Source organism: Muscardinus avellanarius, assembly GCF_963383645.1.
Source record: "Muscardinus avellanarius genome assembly, chromosome: 11".
NCBI classification, from domain to species: Eukaryota; Metazoa; Chordata; class Mammalia; order Rodentia; family Gliridae; genus Muscardinus; species Muscardinus avellanarius.
The window spans coordinates 14,711,229-14,727,801 of record NC_137797.1 but is presented as its reverse complement, the minus strand read 5'-3'; the positions used below and the strand labels follow the sequence as shown (position 1 = coordinate 14,727,801).

At 42.6% G+C, this 16,573-nt stretch overlaps 1 protein-coding gene across 3 annotated transcripts in view; it reads right to left on the bottom strand.

Moving 5' to 3' along the window:
• LARGE1 (LARGE xylosyl- and glucuronyltransferase 1) overlaps positions 1-16,573 on the bottom strand; it is a gene marked incomplete at both ends in the record, with an annotated part of 407,629 nt that overhangs the window by 256,876 nt on the left and 134,180 nt on the right. For all 3 annotated transcript variants that reach the window (XM_080706528.1, XM_080706526.1, XM_080706527.1), the window contains one exon: positions 9,523-9,646. In XM_080706528.1, the coding sequence (XP_080562654.1) occupies positions 9,523-9,646 (124 nt within the window). The remainder of the gene's footprint in view (positions 1-9,522; positions 9,647-16,573) is intronic.

The following is a 16,573-nucleotide window of genomic DNA, read 5'->3' as shown; positions in this document are numbered from 1 at the left end:
TATATTATATTATATTATATTATATTATATTATATTTATTATATTATATTATGTTTTGAAACAGGGTTTGGCTAAGTTTCTGAGGCTAGTCTCCAACCAGCCATCTTCCTGCCTCAGTTTCCCAAGTACTAGGATTACTGGTATGTTCCATCATGCCCACCCATTTTGCTCCTTAAAATGTGTCTACTAGAAAATTTAAAAATACACAGATGGTGTGCCATTATATTCTACTGGACAACAATGTTTAAGAGTCAGACTTCCTAGATTATTTTTTGCTTCCATAGTTCATTAACTCAATGATTTGAATGTGTCTCTTTATAAGCTGTAATTTCCTTACTTGGACATGAGTTAAAATAAAGTATCTACCTCAAGCCTTCTTGTAGAGATCAATAAGATTATGTATGTTAAGCATATTCTGCTGGTATAGGATCGATTCTTATTTATGATTTTTAATTTAAAACCTAATTTTATTATTATTGTATTACAAGACTAGGCATGAGGCCTAAGGCCATGTGTATGCTGGACAAGTGCTCTCTCTACTACAGAGTTATATCCGCAGTCCGAGAATTATGATTCTTAAGGAAAAGATTTTGTCTTAATCCTTGAAATTCAAATGTTTTTCTAAGGTGTAAATGATGTGGGCAACTTTGTACTGATTTTACCTGCATCAAAGAGGGCCCTTTTGACCCATGAACATACAAACAATTCTTTCCAGCTCTTGACAAGTTTTCTTGGATTTCATCACTCCAACACCTTGACTTTTGAAGCACACAGAGCCTCTGGTTTTCATTAACTTTTTACCTCAGCTACTCCACCCCAGGCTGACATGCCAAAAACAAATAAACAAGTACCTTGTCTATAATACCTAAGTTCTAACACTTCACTCCCCAAACCCAGACCTTTATCCATTCAAAACATATGGACAAAGACCATTCTCCTTGCAAAACATTTCCTCCCTGTGCCCTGTACTTATATTTTGGATCCAGCTTAAATTCCAGTGCCCATCAAATAACCACACACTTTAATCATTGAAGTTGTTTTATTTTTAACTTGAGTTTTTGATCAGTAAGTTTTACAGTAAAAGAGAACAGCACTACACTAAAGGCCAGCCCTAGATTTTAACATAAGATCCATCTTTGATTGGCAGTGTTCTGATACTGTTTTTGGAAAATTCCTTACTGATAAACACATACCCGGTTGCCCTGTATATGGCATGGAGTTCTTGAAAGGACTCTGTGAAGGCACTGGCTACTTTTATCCAGATGACTGCCCTATGACCAGGAAGATCATAGCAAATCAGTGAGAAAACAGTGCTCGAGATGGGAGCAAGGTAAATACATTTGGTAGGTCTCTAAGCTCAAGCCAATTAAACTTCCAGACTGGACATGTCATATATGTGGGTCTGTAAGTTGAACAACCACATAGAGAAATAATGATATAGGACCTAGATACAGCTGAGCATATCCAAACAAGGTAACAACCCAGGAACCATTTATTACACTAACAGTAAGAAAACATATTTACCTCACTAAGGCTCTGAGCACTGTTAGCTAAGATTTGCTTGAAGAAATGAGGTAATGATTAGTGAGAAGAAGAGGAGGATCAGTAGATATGGCAGGTTGTTCAGCAACTGGCTGACTCAACTCTCTGCAGCCCCAATGCACAGAGCTCACACATTTGTTGGGTGCCACTATTAGCTCCTAAGAGCTGGGCATAGAGGTCAATATTTATAGCCCTTGCTTTCCAGGTTCTCAGACTCTACTAGAGAAGGCCAAGGCGTTTATGGACAAATGGCATATATGCTTGCATTTGGCCTTTGCTAAAAATGCTCAGGAGCAATAGGCAGGATCAAAAAGATGAAGATTTCAGTAAAGCACAGAGTAAATATTTCTGCTGAAATATCCAAGTATGGAGCAAGGTCCTTTGGGAGGTAATGATCCCTTGTCTCTGAAGTGTCAAAAACATAAGATTTATGACCATTTGTAGAGAGGATGATAAAATAAAATGGAAGCATGTGTTAGATGACTGCCAATTCCTTCCTGATGAAGAGTCTATGAGTCCCCCAAAGAGACAAGGCCTTGTCATTGCAAGACTCCTGTTTGAGCCTAAAGTGAATTAAACAACTGGCATAAAATGACTCTTTCCTGGTGCAACTTAGCATTCCTGTTGGATGTCCATAATTTTTCACGTGCATTATTTAACAGCTGAAGAAGAATCTTCTAAGTAAAGAAAGGTATGTTTTCAAAGGTGTTACACTTGGTCATCTATGCCCATTTAAGAGAGGACAACCCATGATAGAGGCTAACAGTGCACTGTTGGTCTTAAAGGTCCAGCCCTCCTACTCGCAAATCAGGAACCAGGAAAGCAATTTAAAAAAAAATGAGAGAGTGGTAATTTGTCCAAGCCTGTATATACTTACGCTCTTCCCAGCCATCTTTGGTAACAGGAGACCAATAAGGAGAAAAGGAAAAAGAATATAAATCCATCCACATTATAAAAACTAAGTTATATGTATACTTTCTTAGGAGAGATCAGCAGACATTGAGGTAGATAAGGAAGTCATGACATGATGGTCAAAGGAGGGTTTATAAGGTTAATTAAAGCCATCTTCAAATGCAGATGCTACTCAACTTATATCCTGATAACCCCATTTAAGTCAAAACTACCCTGAGCCAAAAATGCATTGAACGTACCTTACCTGCTGAAAGCACAGTGTGCCACAGAGTGTGGATTGCTCACCCTCTGACTGCAGGGCTGACTGGGAGACACTGCTGCCCAGCAGTACAAGAGAGGATCTTGCCATACAACTTCAGCCAGGGAAAAGACCTCCAGTCAAAATGTGAGTATAGTTTTTACTGAATGCCTATGGCTATTGTACCATTATAAAGCTGAAAAACTGTCTGTTCAAACAGTGTGAGTAGGGGACCGTCCATTTATGGGGATTGGGTAAGGGTTAATTGGGTGATGTGTGCATGTGTGTCTACACAAGACTTTTATCCCATTAAGATGTATGACTACAATGCACCAATAAAAAAATTAAAAAAGCAGACAAGTAAGGAAAAAAGAGGGAAATACAAATCGCTGCGTGCTCACTGTATGCCAAGAATTGTGCTTTCCACTACAAGGTATCATTTAGCTGCATTTAGTCATCACCAATAAAGGGCAGCTAGAGATACTTGGTTCAACAGACTACTGAGCTCCGGAGACTGCTCTAGGTAGTAACATGTATCAGTGGCCATGCACCCTCCAGCACTTCCCATTCCTATGTAGGACATCTTGGAATAGATCAGGGCCACCCCTTGATGTGTCCAGGTCTCCCTGGAACTGCCCCAGTCCCTTGGGGATGTCTGGTCACAGCATCTGAAGTTTAACCATGGCCAAATATGGAATCTTTGAATCATATGCCAGGCTGGGCATCAGATAACCCAGACCCTATTTGGGGAAAAGGTCTATAGTAGGAAGAATGAGTAGTGAGATACCAGGCAACTCACCTGTCCCTCTAAGGGACAGCTGTTTTTTAAAAGCTATGAGGATTAGCCTTCCTTCCAACCCTGAGACACTCTGAGTTTGTGTTCTCTTCATTTCCTCCTAGTCAAAGTACATCTTCCTAGGAATCAGATGGGGTGGGCAGCAGTTTACTGCTCCTCCAGGGAGAGGAACAATAGAAATGTGCCTCCCAAAAGATGGCAGGGGGCTGAGATCACAGCCACCTAAAGAGAGCCTCTCTGCACTCCATAGAGACTAGCACAAAAGCAATTAAGTAGGAGTGGGAAGCCAATTTTCAGAGTCAACCATCAATATTTTCTGTAACCACAGTCCTGAATCCTACTTCGTAATCTTTCTGATGTTGGTAACGAGCAGGCATTGGGTCTAAGAGAAAAGGAGATAAATTAGGGCTCCCCGCTAGACAGGTGAATCATGAAACAGCCACGGTTCCAGCAGCTTCCCTTCATGAGCTCCGGATCATCTGCACCCCAGTGGTGGCACGAGGGTGACTTTCTGGGCCAAATGGGGCAAGATTAAAGGCTGGCAGACATACAGGGCCTTGTCTGAAAATGGGCAAGAAATGTTTTGCTGATTTAAAGCCAACTGTCTAGAGTGATGGCTGCTTAGCTTAGAACCTGATCCTTGAATGGGCACTGCGGGGCCATCACAAACCACAGGGGCATCCTTGGGAAGGCTCGCTTTTATCCCCTGCATGAAGCTCCAATCCAGCGGTCTTCAAATGAAGGGTTCATGTTTAATATATTTGTTCTTCTGGAACAGCCAGAAAAGGAAACCATAGAGTGCTTAGAGGACCTTTGTCTAGCCAGAATCACAGTCAGTATCTTAGCTTACACATGCCACAGAGAGGAATATGTAACTGAGGGGAAAGATCAGGGATTGTGGTGTTAGTCCCTGCATAGACCAGCCAAGTGGTTTGGAGTTATTTCATTTCCCTAGGCCTTGGTTTCCTTATCTGTATATTAGAGATAACAGGACCTACTACACAGAATTGTGAGTTTCAGGAGAAAAGACAGCAAAACATAAAAGCAGGTAAGTGTTGCATATGTAGCCGATGATGGATCCAGCCATGGTGCCTATTGGAACTGACAAGAGGAATCCCAAGTTCAAGTTCACATAGACATGGCGCCTAGATTCCCAGTGGCTGGGGCCAAAGTTTCTGTTCTTCCTTCCAGAGCTGTACTATAATTCCCTATCTCATAAGATTTCATCTCAAAAGGAAAAAGTCAAATATCAGCCTTGGTATTTATTGGCTACTGGGTCATAGGCAAATACTCATCAACTCTCTGCTTCAATTCATGAATAATCTGTGAAATGGAGGTAATCCAACTTCTCTCTCCACCCCACAGGGCTGCCATGAGAGGTGAGTGATGGTGTGCCGCCATCTACAAAGCTTTACACAAAACAAGCCCTCCTCCTCTGCAGACACTCAGAGCTGCAGGTTTTGAGCAGAGATCACAGCACAGAGATGCTGGCAGTCATGGTAGCCTGTTGATATGGGGACTTGGAGGCTGGAAGTAAATGGGCCATGTAAACCACAGGAAGGGCCAATGAGCATTTTGCAAGACACAGAAATGGGCAGGCTGAGCGATCACTATTTGCAAATCCACACTAATTGGTCATTATGGAGAGAAGTGTACCGGTCCACCGCGAATTTCCCACAGTTCATTTTTAATCATGCACCATTCCCTCATAAATTTCCTATTCCCTATTACTCCATCTCCTGCACTAAAAGATATAATAAGGGGCCCACAGGAGCATTTCTGAGAAATACCATTTCCAACAGCTGTAGAAAGCAATTTCTTGGAGCCTATCAGGGGAGGTCTTCCTACGTGTTTGCCACAGAACTGTCTGGAGATGTTTATCTAATTCAACTGCAGAACATAGCCTGAGCCTGTTTCTCTCCGGGTCTTGCTCATTCCCTGATGTCATCTGATGTTTTCATGTGTCCACTTCCTAGCACCTGCCATGGGAAAACCCTCAATCACCTGTTGCAGAGCTACTCTTGGGACACACATTGAGTTGCCTAATTAACACCACTGCAGGGTCTCCATAGGCAAAAACCTGGCTATCCACCCAGGTCCTGAGGCACAACAGGCATCAAGAATGTGGTGACCCTTGATAGTCATAAAGAAACTCTTGGCTTTGCCATTATTCAGGACTCAGTTCTGAATTCATTGTTTATTATTTACTCAGCAAACAATTTCATAGGCCCAGAAAGACTGTACATCAGACACAAAAGGGTGGTGCCAACCAGACATGACCCCAGTGCTTTTGGCAGTGGAAATAGACTTTTATCAGCTCAACAGAGAATGACATGAGAAATTATACTCTGTGATATTTTTCTTGATGAAACAGATATGATCCTACTAGAACATTTAACAAAGGAACCCCTGTGAGATGAGGAAGGTCTGGAACAGTTTCTCTGTATAAACATCACTTTGGCACAAGAATTTGGAATTAGCAATGGGGCAGGGACAAAAGGCTGGGGAACAGAGTTCAAATAATAGAGGAATAAGATCATGGTCTCTGTCTTGAGATCAGTGGTAAAACCCTGAATATTTCACCCAGATGAAAAGGGTGGCTTGAGCAGGCTTGCTGATTGGAAAGCAGACTCTTGCTAATGTCCAACAACAGAATTGGGAGAAGAAAGATGAGCTGGGCAGAAAGGAAGAGACTCAGTAGAGAAAAATCTGCCATTGTTCTGGGAAGGACCACAGAAGCCTAGTGTCCAAGGATGATAGCAGGGAAGAAGGAGCCAAATGGTTAGAGGCAGAGGACACAAAGGGGAGAATCAGAACAGAATTCTCCTTTCTGACTAAGCATCTACATAGACGATGGTGCCATGAGCTGGGCAGGGGGAGCAGGCAGATCATGGTTATGGTTGTGCTGAGCTGTTTTGTTACTATCGTAATCAATATTATGGCATAATTATATTTTATAAAACAACCCCATACTCATTGCCCTACTGAATTCTCACAACAGACTTGTGGGACTCAGGAATTCAAAGGGAGAGGTGATCCCTCAGTAGAGAAATGCAAAGTTGTTGGAGCCTTCTTTGGAGTGGTCAGTGGTAGAGGCTGGGTTCAAGTACATGATTCTGGAGATGATGACCCTTAAAAAATTATTGTCATAATTATTTTCAAGTTAGGAAAGACTCAATCCAAATGGATATGATTTCAATATGTAAAATGATAGACAACTGGTTTACCTAGATGGAAGCAGGAAGGGAGTCAGAGTCCCCACTTGCCCTTTCTTTCTCTCCTTTTATTCAAGACCTCTGGGAAGCCTTGGGCTTCTAAGAACAACTGTAGCCCATGGTGCCTCCTTCTCTCAACCTTCCAGCTACTGATGGTTTTCATAACAGTCCCCATAACCAAGAGCATTTTAGATGCCATGTAGCTTCATGCCTTCAAAAGGAAGTAGAACTTTTCTTTCTTTCTTTTTTTTTTAGAGACAGTATCTTAGTATGTTGTACAGGATGGCCTCAAATTCCTGGGCTCAAGTGATCCTCCTGCCTCAGCCTCCTGAGAAGCTAGGAGGATAGGCACATGGCACCATGACTGACTGACTGAGCAATTTTAAGAGGCTGCCCAGTTGTCGGCACAGCTGGGCCTTCCCACCCCATGGCCTCTGTAATGACATCCTTTTCTTGGTGCTGACAATATCCCACTCATTCAATAAGAAAGCCAATCCCCAGAACTAGTGAGATAGTTCTGCAGTGGAAACCAAGATTTAAGCTTGTGTTTGTTTTCAGTCTCTTTTTTTGTTCCCCAGACAGGTAGAAGGTGCAGGCTCAGAAGGAACAGGGCAGGGAACAAAGGAAGGCAAACACTGAGCAGGAGTCAGAGGCAGCCACCCACCAGCTGCCCCTTCTCCCTCCTGTGGCTTTTCCCCAAGGTGTTAGCACTCAGACCCTGGGAGACAGAGTGGCTTGCTTTCACCTTAATTAGTGAAGCAATTTGCTAAATTTTGTTTTTCCCCTTTTAAGAGTGTTAATCAATTTTAGCTCAGAATAGATTGGAATGGCACACAAATTACCACAACAATCCCCCAATGCTAAATTTTGAACATCTCGATCAACCTCAGAGCCTCGGATCTGTGAAAATCAGAAACTCTGGCCGGCATCTCTGTGATCTATTTAAGATGTTATGGCTCTAAAATGGAAAGATAATGGCTTTATGAGGTTTGGAACAAGCAATTTACCAGAATCAGCCTCATGCCTATGTGTTTAGTTCTTCCCAAGGTGACTGGAGACAGAGCATCAATATAGTTCTGCAAACCTACCTGTTCCTTTAATAACAACTGTTTGTTAAACTCGCAAAAATGATAGGAAGGTGAGTACACAGCAGGCATACAGAAAAGAATGAGGTGTTCTTCCTTTCTCTGTGCTCCACTGAGAAGGTCCTGGTAGAAAGTCAAGTGAACAGAAACTTTCTTCCCTTCTCCTGGAGAAGTCAATGAAGGTCCCTAGAAGAGGAGGCAACACAACTGACCCCAAACCTAACCCTAAAAAGTGAACAGAAGTTGTGACCACATAGGTAGGAAAGACACATCAGAAAAAGGAAAAGCATAGGCAAAGATTCAGACATAGAAGAAAAGGCAAAGAGAACCAGAGATTAATAGGAAAAATTTGTAGAAAAATGAGGGATAAGACTGGAAATAGAGTTAAGAGCCAGAATACACAGGACTTCTCAATCCTATGGCCATCTCAGTCTGGATGCGAGCAAGATGGCATTCCAAAAAGCTTTTAAGCTAGGGAGCATCATGACCAAATTGTTTTCCTTTGGTTGAAACCTAGAAGCCTGGCACAACTCCTATACTTTATTCAGCACAGAGTTTATTTTTTTACTGTTTTTTAAATGTAATAAACCATTTTACTCTGACTTTTTAAAAAGACTTTATTTCTAAAGTCTTTTACTTTTAAAGTTTTTATTTAGGTTGAAGGTAAAACTGAGTAGAAGGTCCAGAGGCCATATATCCCCTGGCCTCACACACACAGCCTCCCCACTATCAACATCTCCCACCAGAGGGATGCATTGGCTAGAATCAATGAACCTGTACTGATACATCATTATTGTCTAATGAGAATGGTTTACATCAGAGTTCACTCTTGGTGTTGTATATTCTGTGTATTCAGAGAATGTACACACATAACTCAACTATATACTACCGTCTCTTTTGTGGTACCCTAAAAATCTCTTGTGCTCCGCTCAATTACTTCAGTACAGAGATTTTTAGTCTTTTTTTTAAAGCATCTTCACATATATACTCTTACTTGAGCTTCTTAATTATCCCGTGAGTTAGAATTATAACCACTTTTATACCAGTGGGAAAACAGGGACAGCAGAGGTATGACTTACCTTGTTCATTATGATTAGTAAATGCCAGCACACAAATTCAAACCCAGTTACTTTGCACTCTACGATGGGCATTCACTCCCTGGCTAACAGGATCCTCTATTATTCTCAAATAGACAATGGCCTCTAGCCTCTATGGAAAGCCTTAGTGGCCACAATTACACAGACAAACATGGATTCTGTGCTAACAGAGTACTTACTTCAATGCTTTCTTTTATTCTTTTTCCTTCCTTCCTTTCTTTTTTCCTCCTCCTCCTCCTCCTCCTCCTCCTCCTCCTCCTCCTCCTCCTCCTCCTCCTCCTCCTCCTCCTCCTCCTTTTTTGTACTGGGGATTGAACCCAGGGGCATTCTACCTTGAAGATATACTCCAGGCTCCTTTAAACACTTTTGTAAAATAGGGTCTAAGTGTTTGAGGGTCTTTATAAGTTCGTAAGGCTGGCCCTTAACCTATGATCCTCCTTTCTTAGCCTCCCTGGGATTACAGGAATATATCACCATGCCCAGTTTACAATAATAAAATCAGACAACCCTAGTTATATCCTGGACATTATCATTTAGGAGCAGAGATGTCTTCCACTGCTAGAGCTTATTAAAACAAATACAGGGAAAGCTCCCAACTGGAACTGACCAGGGAGATAGCTTGCCCTGCTGCCCCTACCTTGAGCTCATCTGCATTGTAGAAGTCCACACGCACGGCAGGCACCATCCAGGTCTGGAAGAGTGTGGCCAGGATCTGCTCTGCAATGGAGTCCGCAATGAGATGGAAGTGCAGAGGATTCCTCCTGTGGGGGAAAGCGGAAGAAATCCAGTAAAGGTAAGAGTTTAAAATCGCAGCTGCAAAAATACACCCTCACCATCTCCTATGGTGGGGCTAGTTTTTAATGGCCACTGTGAAGTTAAACCAGGCCTGTAACAAAAGGGTCCCTTCTCACAATGGAGGCAGAAAGGAAAGAAGACATCTCACACGACCTCAGCATTTCAGAGAGATGACACCAAGCACCAACAAAGGTAAAAATCTCTGGTGACACCCAATACGGGCCAGCCACCATCCCTGTTATGAAAGCATTTGTGGTCCTAAAAGTTATACACAGAGCGTATGTCACAATAAGACTAATATTTGTGTCTATCACCTGGAAATATTGGCATTTGTGAAGAAACACATAGAAGTAGGGCAGGTATTCAGTCTGGCACCTGGAAAGATACCTCTTTCTCAGCGTGGGGTAAACTGTGATTCCTGCTTGCTTTTCTCCAGCCTTGAATGACAGAGTCATCTGAAGCCCTGAGTCCTGAATATCCACTTCTCTTCACTAAGGGGGAGTACTCAGGGCATGGGGCACCAACCTTGTGAATAAGAATATTGCTGTTACTGTCGTGGTGGGTTCACTGTCAAGGGAATAGGTTCCCTATAGAGGGATGCCTTGGCCCCCCTCTTGTTCTCTCTTGGCCTTCTGCCTCTCCCCATGAGACAACAGCAAAAGGCATGTGCTAGATGCTGGCACCTTGGTTTTGGACTTCTCAGCCTCCAGATCTATGAGCTAATAAATTTATGTTCTTCATAAATTTTCCACTCTCTGTAATTTTGTTAGGGTAGCACAAGACAGACCAAGACACGGTTTCTAAGTAAGAGCAGCAACATAAATATGAATATAGGATTTTAGGGGAAAAAAAGGAGGAAAGGGAGAAGGTGACAGTGAGTTACCCGAGTTAGTGCCAATGTCTTCAGGGCAGGGGATACAACAAGAGAGGCACCCTGAAGGAAGTGTGGCTGCACTGAGTTTAAGGCGGGGATAGCAAACCCAGGTGCTGCTGCTGGAGGGTGAGTATGGGACTGAAGACAGTTTCTATCTAAGACCAACACCCCAGACACTTACCAGGCAATTAATAGTGATAAACAGAGTAATGGAATCAAAGAAGCAACTGGCTCTGAGAATTACTCACATGGGACCCATTGCATGAAACCTGAGGATTCTCCTATTAAGCCATATAAACGCAGGGAAGGTGTGTTCCTGATCTGCACCTTCCCTAAAGCCCTCTAAGCAGCCTCCCTATCAGAATTTGCCCGGGCCTTGTTCTATGACCTGAAGGAAAGATGATATGTTTGCCCACTGGCCAGCATTTTCAGTGAAGGCCAGGTCAGAGGCAGCTAGCCTCTGGGAAAAGAGATGGTCCCCGTTAGCTCAGTGCTGGCACAGCCATCCCCCCAATGCCAAAGCAGCTGTAGTGGAGTCTCATTCATGGAGAATGGATACACATAAGCATATATAATAGTCAATATGTATTTCTATCCATTTTAGTGGAAAGGCTTAATTGATGAGCTGATACTACCCAGACAAGGCCATTTAGATTTTATGCTTTCTGTATATCTGTATTTTGCTTGCCTTCTTTCTTCTCCAGGGAAGACCTTTCTTCCTACCTGGAAGCCCTGTCTATCCTTTAAAATTCCCATCCTAGGTCATCTTCTCTTGCCAACTCTGCACCCTGTTGAAAGGTGACTCTATGTTCTGCACAGGGCCTCAGGATGCATATTCAAACACCTGGCTCCTGGTCTCTGGCACTGAGGCCCCTGAGGACAGGAAACAACTTCTCATCCCTGTCCACCATGCCCAGCAAAGAGCCAAGCCAATAATGAGTGCTCAGTAAACATTCTTTAGATGGAAAAGGAAATCAATGCTTCTCCCTCTGTGTCACTATAAAACATCCCTCTATGAATGCAAAGCAGTATATGGCATTTTCTGTATCAACACTCTGGACTCTGGATTTCCATCCAGTATATCTGGGTTGGGACTCTGGCAGCAACTTCAGAGAGAGCTTCAGCAAATGGTTTTGTCTCTTTAGATCCTCAAGTACGTCCTTGTCAAAACAGGAATGACAATGGTAAGTAAACAACATAATAGTGAATAACTGTGAGAATAAAGCAAGATAATATACTAAGCATACTTAGTATAGTACCTGATACATGGTTCGATTTTTATAAATGTTAACTATTACTGATATTAACGAGACCACCGCTGCATTTGTATCAAGTTTCTTGGTAATGATTGGTAGGTTTCTAATGAAGTGTTTTCAATTAGCTCTTCCATCTACAGACAAAAGGGAGTGTGTAGATGACTAAATGTCCAACAAAGAGCTAGTAGGCATTACCTATATTATGTTACTATAGAGACATGGGTGAGAAATGAGCTGAGAGTTATCTCTTCAGGAACCTGCAATCTGGAAGAAATAGAGAAATATAGAATACAGAAAAACTACATGATCATTGGAACATAGGCTACCCTAGGATGGAGCTGCCACACATAACTGTGTATCTTGGGACTGGTCCACATCTAAAGAGTTAGGTGCATGTACTAACTTAAACAGTACAGTGAAGAGCACTCCCGGAGGTGAGTGATGCCCAACATGAACATCAAGGTTGACACTTCATAGAGGAACACAAGCTACAGGAGAGCAGGGGCAAAAGAAAGCACTTCTTAGTAGTGGAGAGTCTAAAGAGAGCGTTCATGTACATGGAGCAAATACAAAGAACCTCTGGGTGGGTAAAGACAGAGGATGGAGGAAAAGATTCTGCAGGATAGAACATAATAAGGAAAGGAATCGAGGTGGGAAGCAGAGAGCATGTGGGCAAAAGAACAACAGACTTAGTTGGGCAGATCACACTCATGCAGCAACAGTTATGGGACACCCACTATCTGCCAGGAATAGGGAGGAGAAAAAGAAGAGAGAAATGAGGCAAAGTCTTAAGTGTATACAGGGCCAGAGTGTGTTCTAAGAATTCCTAAGAACTGTGAATTTCATTATCTAAGAGTCTAAAGAGCCAGAGGAGGCTTGGAAGCTCGGCAGGCAGCAGATCACAGTTGCAATTCTGCAACGTTATAATCTGGTTAGAGAGCAGAAGATGCACCGCAAAGGGTAAGAGGAGCAGGCGCTTGGAGGAGCGCATTGCAGACAATCGATGGGCTTCCTCCTGCCACATCCTCTCCCTCTGGTCTGTGTAAGATCTCTCTCTCTAGGGCTAAGAGTCAGTCTTTAGCATGCCACCAAGTGCCTTTGTTGAAAAGGCTTTGTGTGCCTCCTCAGAGGACACTCAGAGCCCCCAGCCCAGGTGACCCCTGAAACCCCGGCAGCTTCGTCATATCAAAACCTGGCTAACCAGCAGCAGCTCTGAGTGGCTTTCTTCTCTAAAATGCACCAAGCCCAGAAAAAAGAAAAAAAACAACAACAACAACAACAACAACAAAAAAAAAAAAAAACACTGCCTAATCTACCCATCTTCGTAACCATGCATAAGCCATAAGGCCCCTTCTGAGCTTTATTTGTAAATACTGCTGCCTGCCACATGGTCCCACATGCCCAGCTGACGGATCCCTTAGAAGCAAGAAGGATCTGGTTATGACGCTCCGAACACACCAAGCTACTAATCACATGTGGAATGCTTGTGTGTTATATCTCTCTTCCAGAATGGAAGTTCTATGGACAGCAACTTGGTCTGTCCTAGGATACACTGGCAACTGTATCCTAGCCCCCAGAACACCATCTGGCCTGTGGAGGAGGGACTCACATGTATTCTACATGATCACATTGAAGAGTGACTTGATTTCCCAAACAGAAATTGTTTTGCTCATCCTTGGTCCCTTATGTGTCCTTCCTCCAGCATTTCCTGCCTAGATCCAAGATGCTGCACTCACGAGCTTCACCAGCTAGAAGCAGGGTATCACCTAGGCTCCTTCTCTGCCCATGTCCTCCATACCTAATCACCTGCACGTCCTGAAAGGCAGCTCTGCCGAGTGGATAGAAGCTGGGTCTTGGAAGCCCAACTGCCTGGCTTCTTATCTTGGTCTTAGCACATATTAGTGATGGACTTTGAACAAGCATTTGCCTCTCAGAGTCTCCTCTCAGTTTCCAAATCAGTAAAATGTACTTGATAATAACAATTCCTACCTTACAGTTATTGTCAGACTGATTCACCTTAAATATCTGAAGCCCTCAGAATGGAGACTGGCAAGCATGTAGTAAGGGCGTGATAAATGTTAGGGATAGGTATTCACTTCTTCTCTCCCTGTTTTTCTATTTCCCTCCACTATATCATCTTCTAAGTCCTGTGTTCTCTCTAAAATGATTACAGAACCAAGCGTGGTAACACACGCCCGGAATCCCTATACCTGGGAGGCTGAGACAGGTGAATCGTAGGTTTGAGGCCAGCCTCTGTAACTTCCCAAGGCCAGCCTCTGTAAATTCCCAACTTAGTGAGAATCTATTTCAAAACAAAACAAAACTAAATAAATAACTAAATAAATAGGGGTATGGGTGAAGCTCAGAGTTAGAATGTCTTTGGGTTCAATTGCCTAGTTCAATCAGTCAATCATCCATCAATCAATCAAATAATTATAGGCTCCCTGATGACCAAACCCTGTAGAAGGCCCAGCTTCTTGCATGAAACTAACAGGGCCTTCAATGTTCTCACCCTCTCTGTCTCTCTCAGCTCAGCTCCTCACTATCCTTCCTCCAACTCTGCATTCCACTTCTTTTCATACTTAGCTTTGCACGTGGCCAACTCCTGCTTCTCCTACCTCTCGAGGGAGGATTCCCACAGGTACCCTGACCCAAGCAGCCACATCTCCCCTCACTCTCCATCCCGAGGCTCTCTGGCTCTTTCTTAGCATGTATTAATACTGGAGATCCCCATCCTCAGCTGTAGGACTGACTCCTTCCTCCACTCGAATGTGAGCTGTCTAGGATCAAGTTTCTCTAGTTTTGCACAGTAGCTAAGCTCTTGTTCCCAGAGCTTACCAAGCGCCTGGCGGCAGTGCAGTTCCAGGGTGAGCCATGTTCTCCAGGCCTGTGTCTGTGTCGGCGTCTCCTCGTGGGCCACATGCACTTGGCCCCACTCATTGCTTTCCTTCTTCTATTCTATAATTAGACACTGTGGCTCTGTGCAGGCATTTCGCTGGTGTGTATGCTCTCCCTAGCAACTCCTATTGAGTTAATTCTGGGCTAGAAACGTAACTTCCACTTTTTCAGTAATCTATTGACAAACTTCTCTGTTCCCTGCGAGACAGAGCCTTGGCACTGGACATTTTATTTAGTTAGTAATTTTGTCCCCCAATTTTTCCCCCCAACAGTTCTTTAAAGATATAAGCACTCAGTAGGTATTCAAAGAGAGAGTGAAGAATTGGATGAATGAATACCGTAGAGATCCAAATGTCTTCACAGTTTGACACAATTAATTGGGAGTTAGGTAGAGGCATCGAAAGAAAAGGTAGAGAAACTGTGTTAACATTGTGTTAGGTAGCTATATCTTAGATCTGATATTTAAAGCACAAACGATGAAAGAAAAAATAGATAAACTAGTCTTCACTGAATTTAAAAAAAAAAACAAAACAGTCGCCAGGCGTGATGGTACTTGTAATCCCAGCATCTGGGAGGTTGAGACAGGAAGATCGTAAGTGCGTTACGTAGTGAGGCCCTTTACAACTCAGTGAGACCCTGTTTCAAAATAAAGAATAAAAAATATTCCATAGGGCTGGGGGTATAACTCGGAGGTAGAATGCCCCTGGGTTCCATCCTCAGTATCGCACACAAAAAAAAAAGGTCATAATTTCTCTCTGTCCTTGGATATGTGAAAATACAAGGAGAAGATGTTTATCTGAAAACCAGGAAAATGACTCCAGCAGAAACTGCTCTGCCTTCTCTAACCATAGGAAATAAATTTGAACCCTAAAAGAAAAAAAATAAATAAATGAACGAAGGAAAGAAAAGAAAAACTCATAGGGTATCACAGAGAAAGTGAAAGATAACTCCCAGCATGGGATAAAATATTCTTGAAGCATGTGTCTAGATAACAGATCTGTAATTGTGGTAAAAACCTTTTACAATCCAGACAATGAAAAAGACACATAAGTCAATTAAAAATCAAGAAAATTTGAATAGCCATTTCTCAAAGAAGATATCTAAATGACCAATAAGTACATGAAAAGATGCTCAAAAATAATTAATGCTTAGGTAAATGCAAATCAAACCTACAATGGGATACTCTCTCACATCCACTAGAATTTTTAAAATAAAAGAGATGGACAGTAACACTATTGACCCCAAAGTGGAGATAATGAAACCTTGTAATTTCTGCTGGTAGACTTGTAAAATGATGTAGCTTCTTGGGAAAAAATGTTGGGCAGTTTTTCAACAAGAATAATAAAGAGCTACACAGGTACCACTGCAGAGTTACTCAGCAGCTCCGCTCCTAGTCATATGCAAAAACAACAGATGAAAACATAGGTGTGCCACACAAGTTTGTAAACAAACATTCTGAGGAGACTCATTCATAATATTCAAGAGGTAGAAAATACTGAAGCAGACATGGTGGTGCACACTTATAATTCAAGTACTTGGGAGACTGAGACAGAAAGACCACAGGTTTGTAGCAAGCCTCAGCAACTAAGCAAGGCCCTCTGTAACCTAGTGAGACCTTGTTTTAAAAAAAAAACAAAAAACAAAGTTGGGTATGTAACTTCTAGGTAGAATGACCCTGGGTTCAATCTCTAGTACTGTTAAAAAAAAATGGTCATTGATTAATGAATAAACACTGTGTGGTACACTCATGCAACAGAATATTACTGAGCAATAGAAAGAATGAACTAGAGCTGGGCATGATGGTGCATACTTGTAATCCTAGTACTTGAAAGGCTGAGACAGGAGGATCCGAGTTTGCAGTCAGC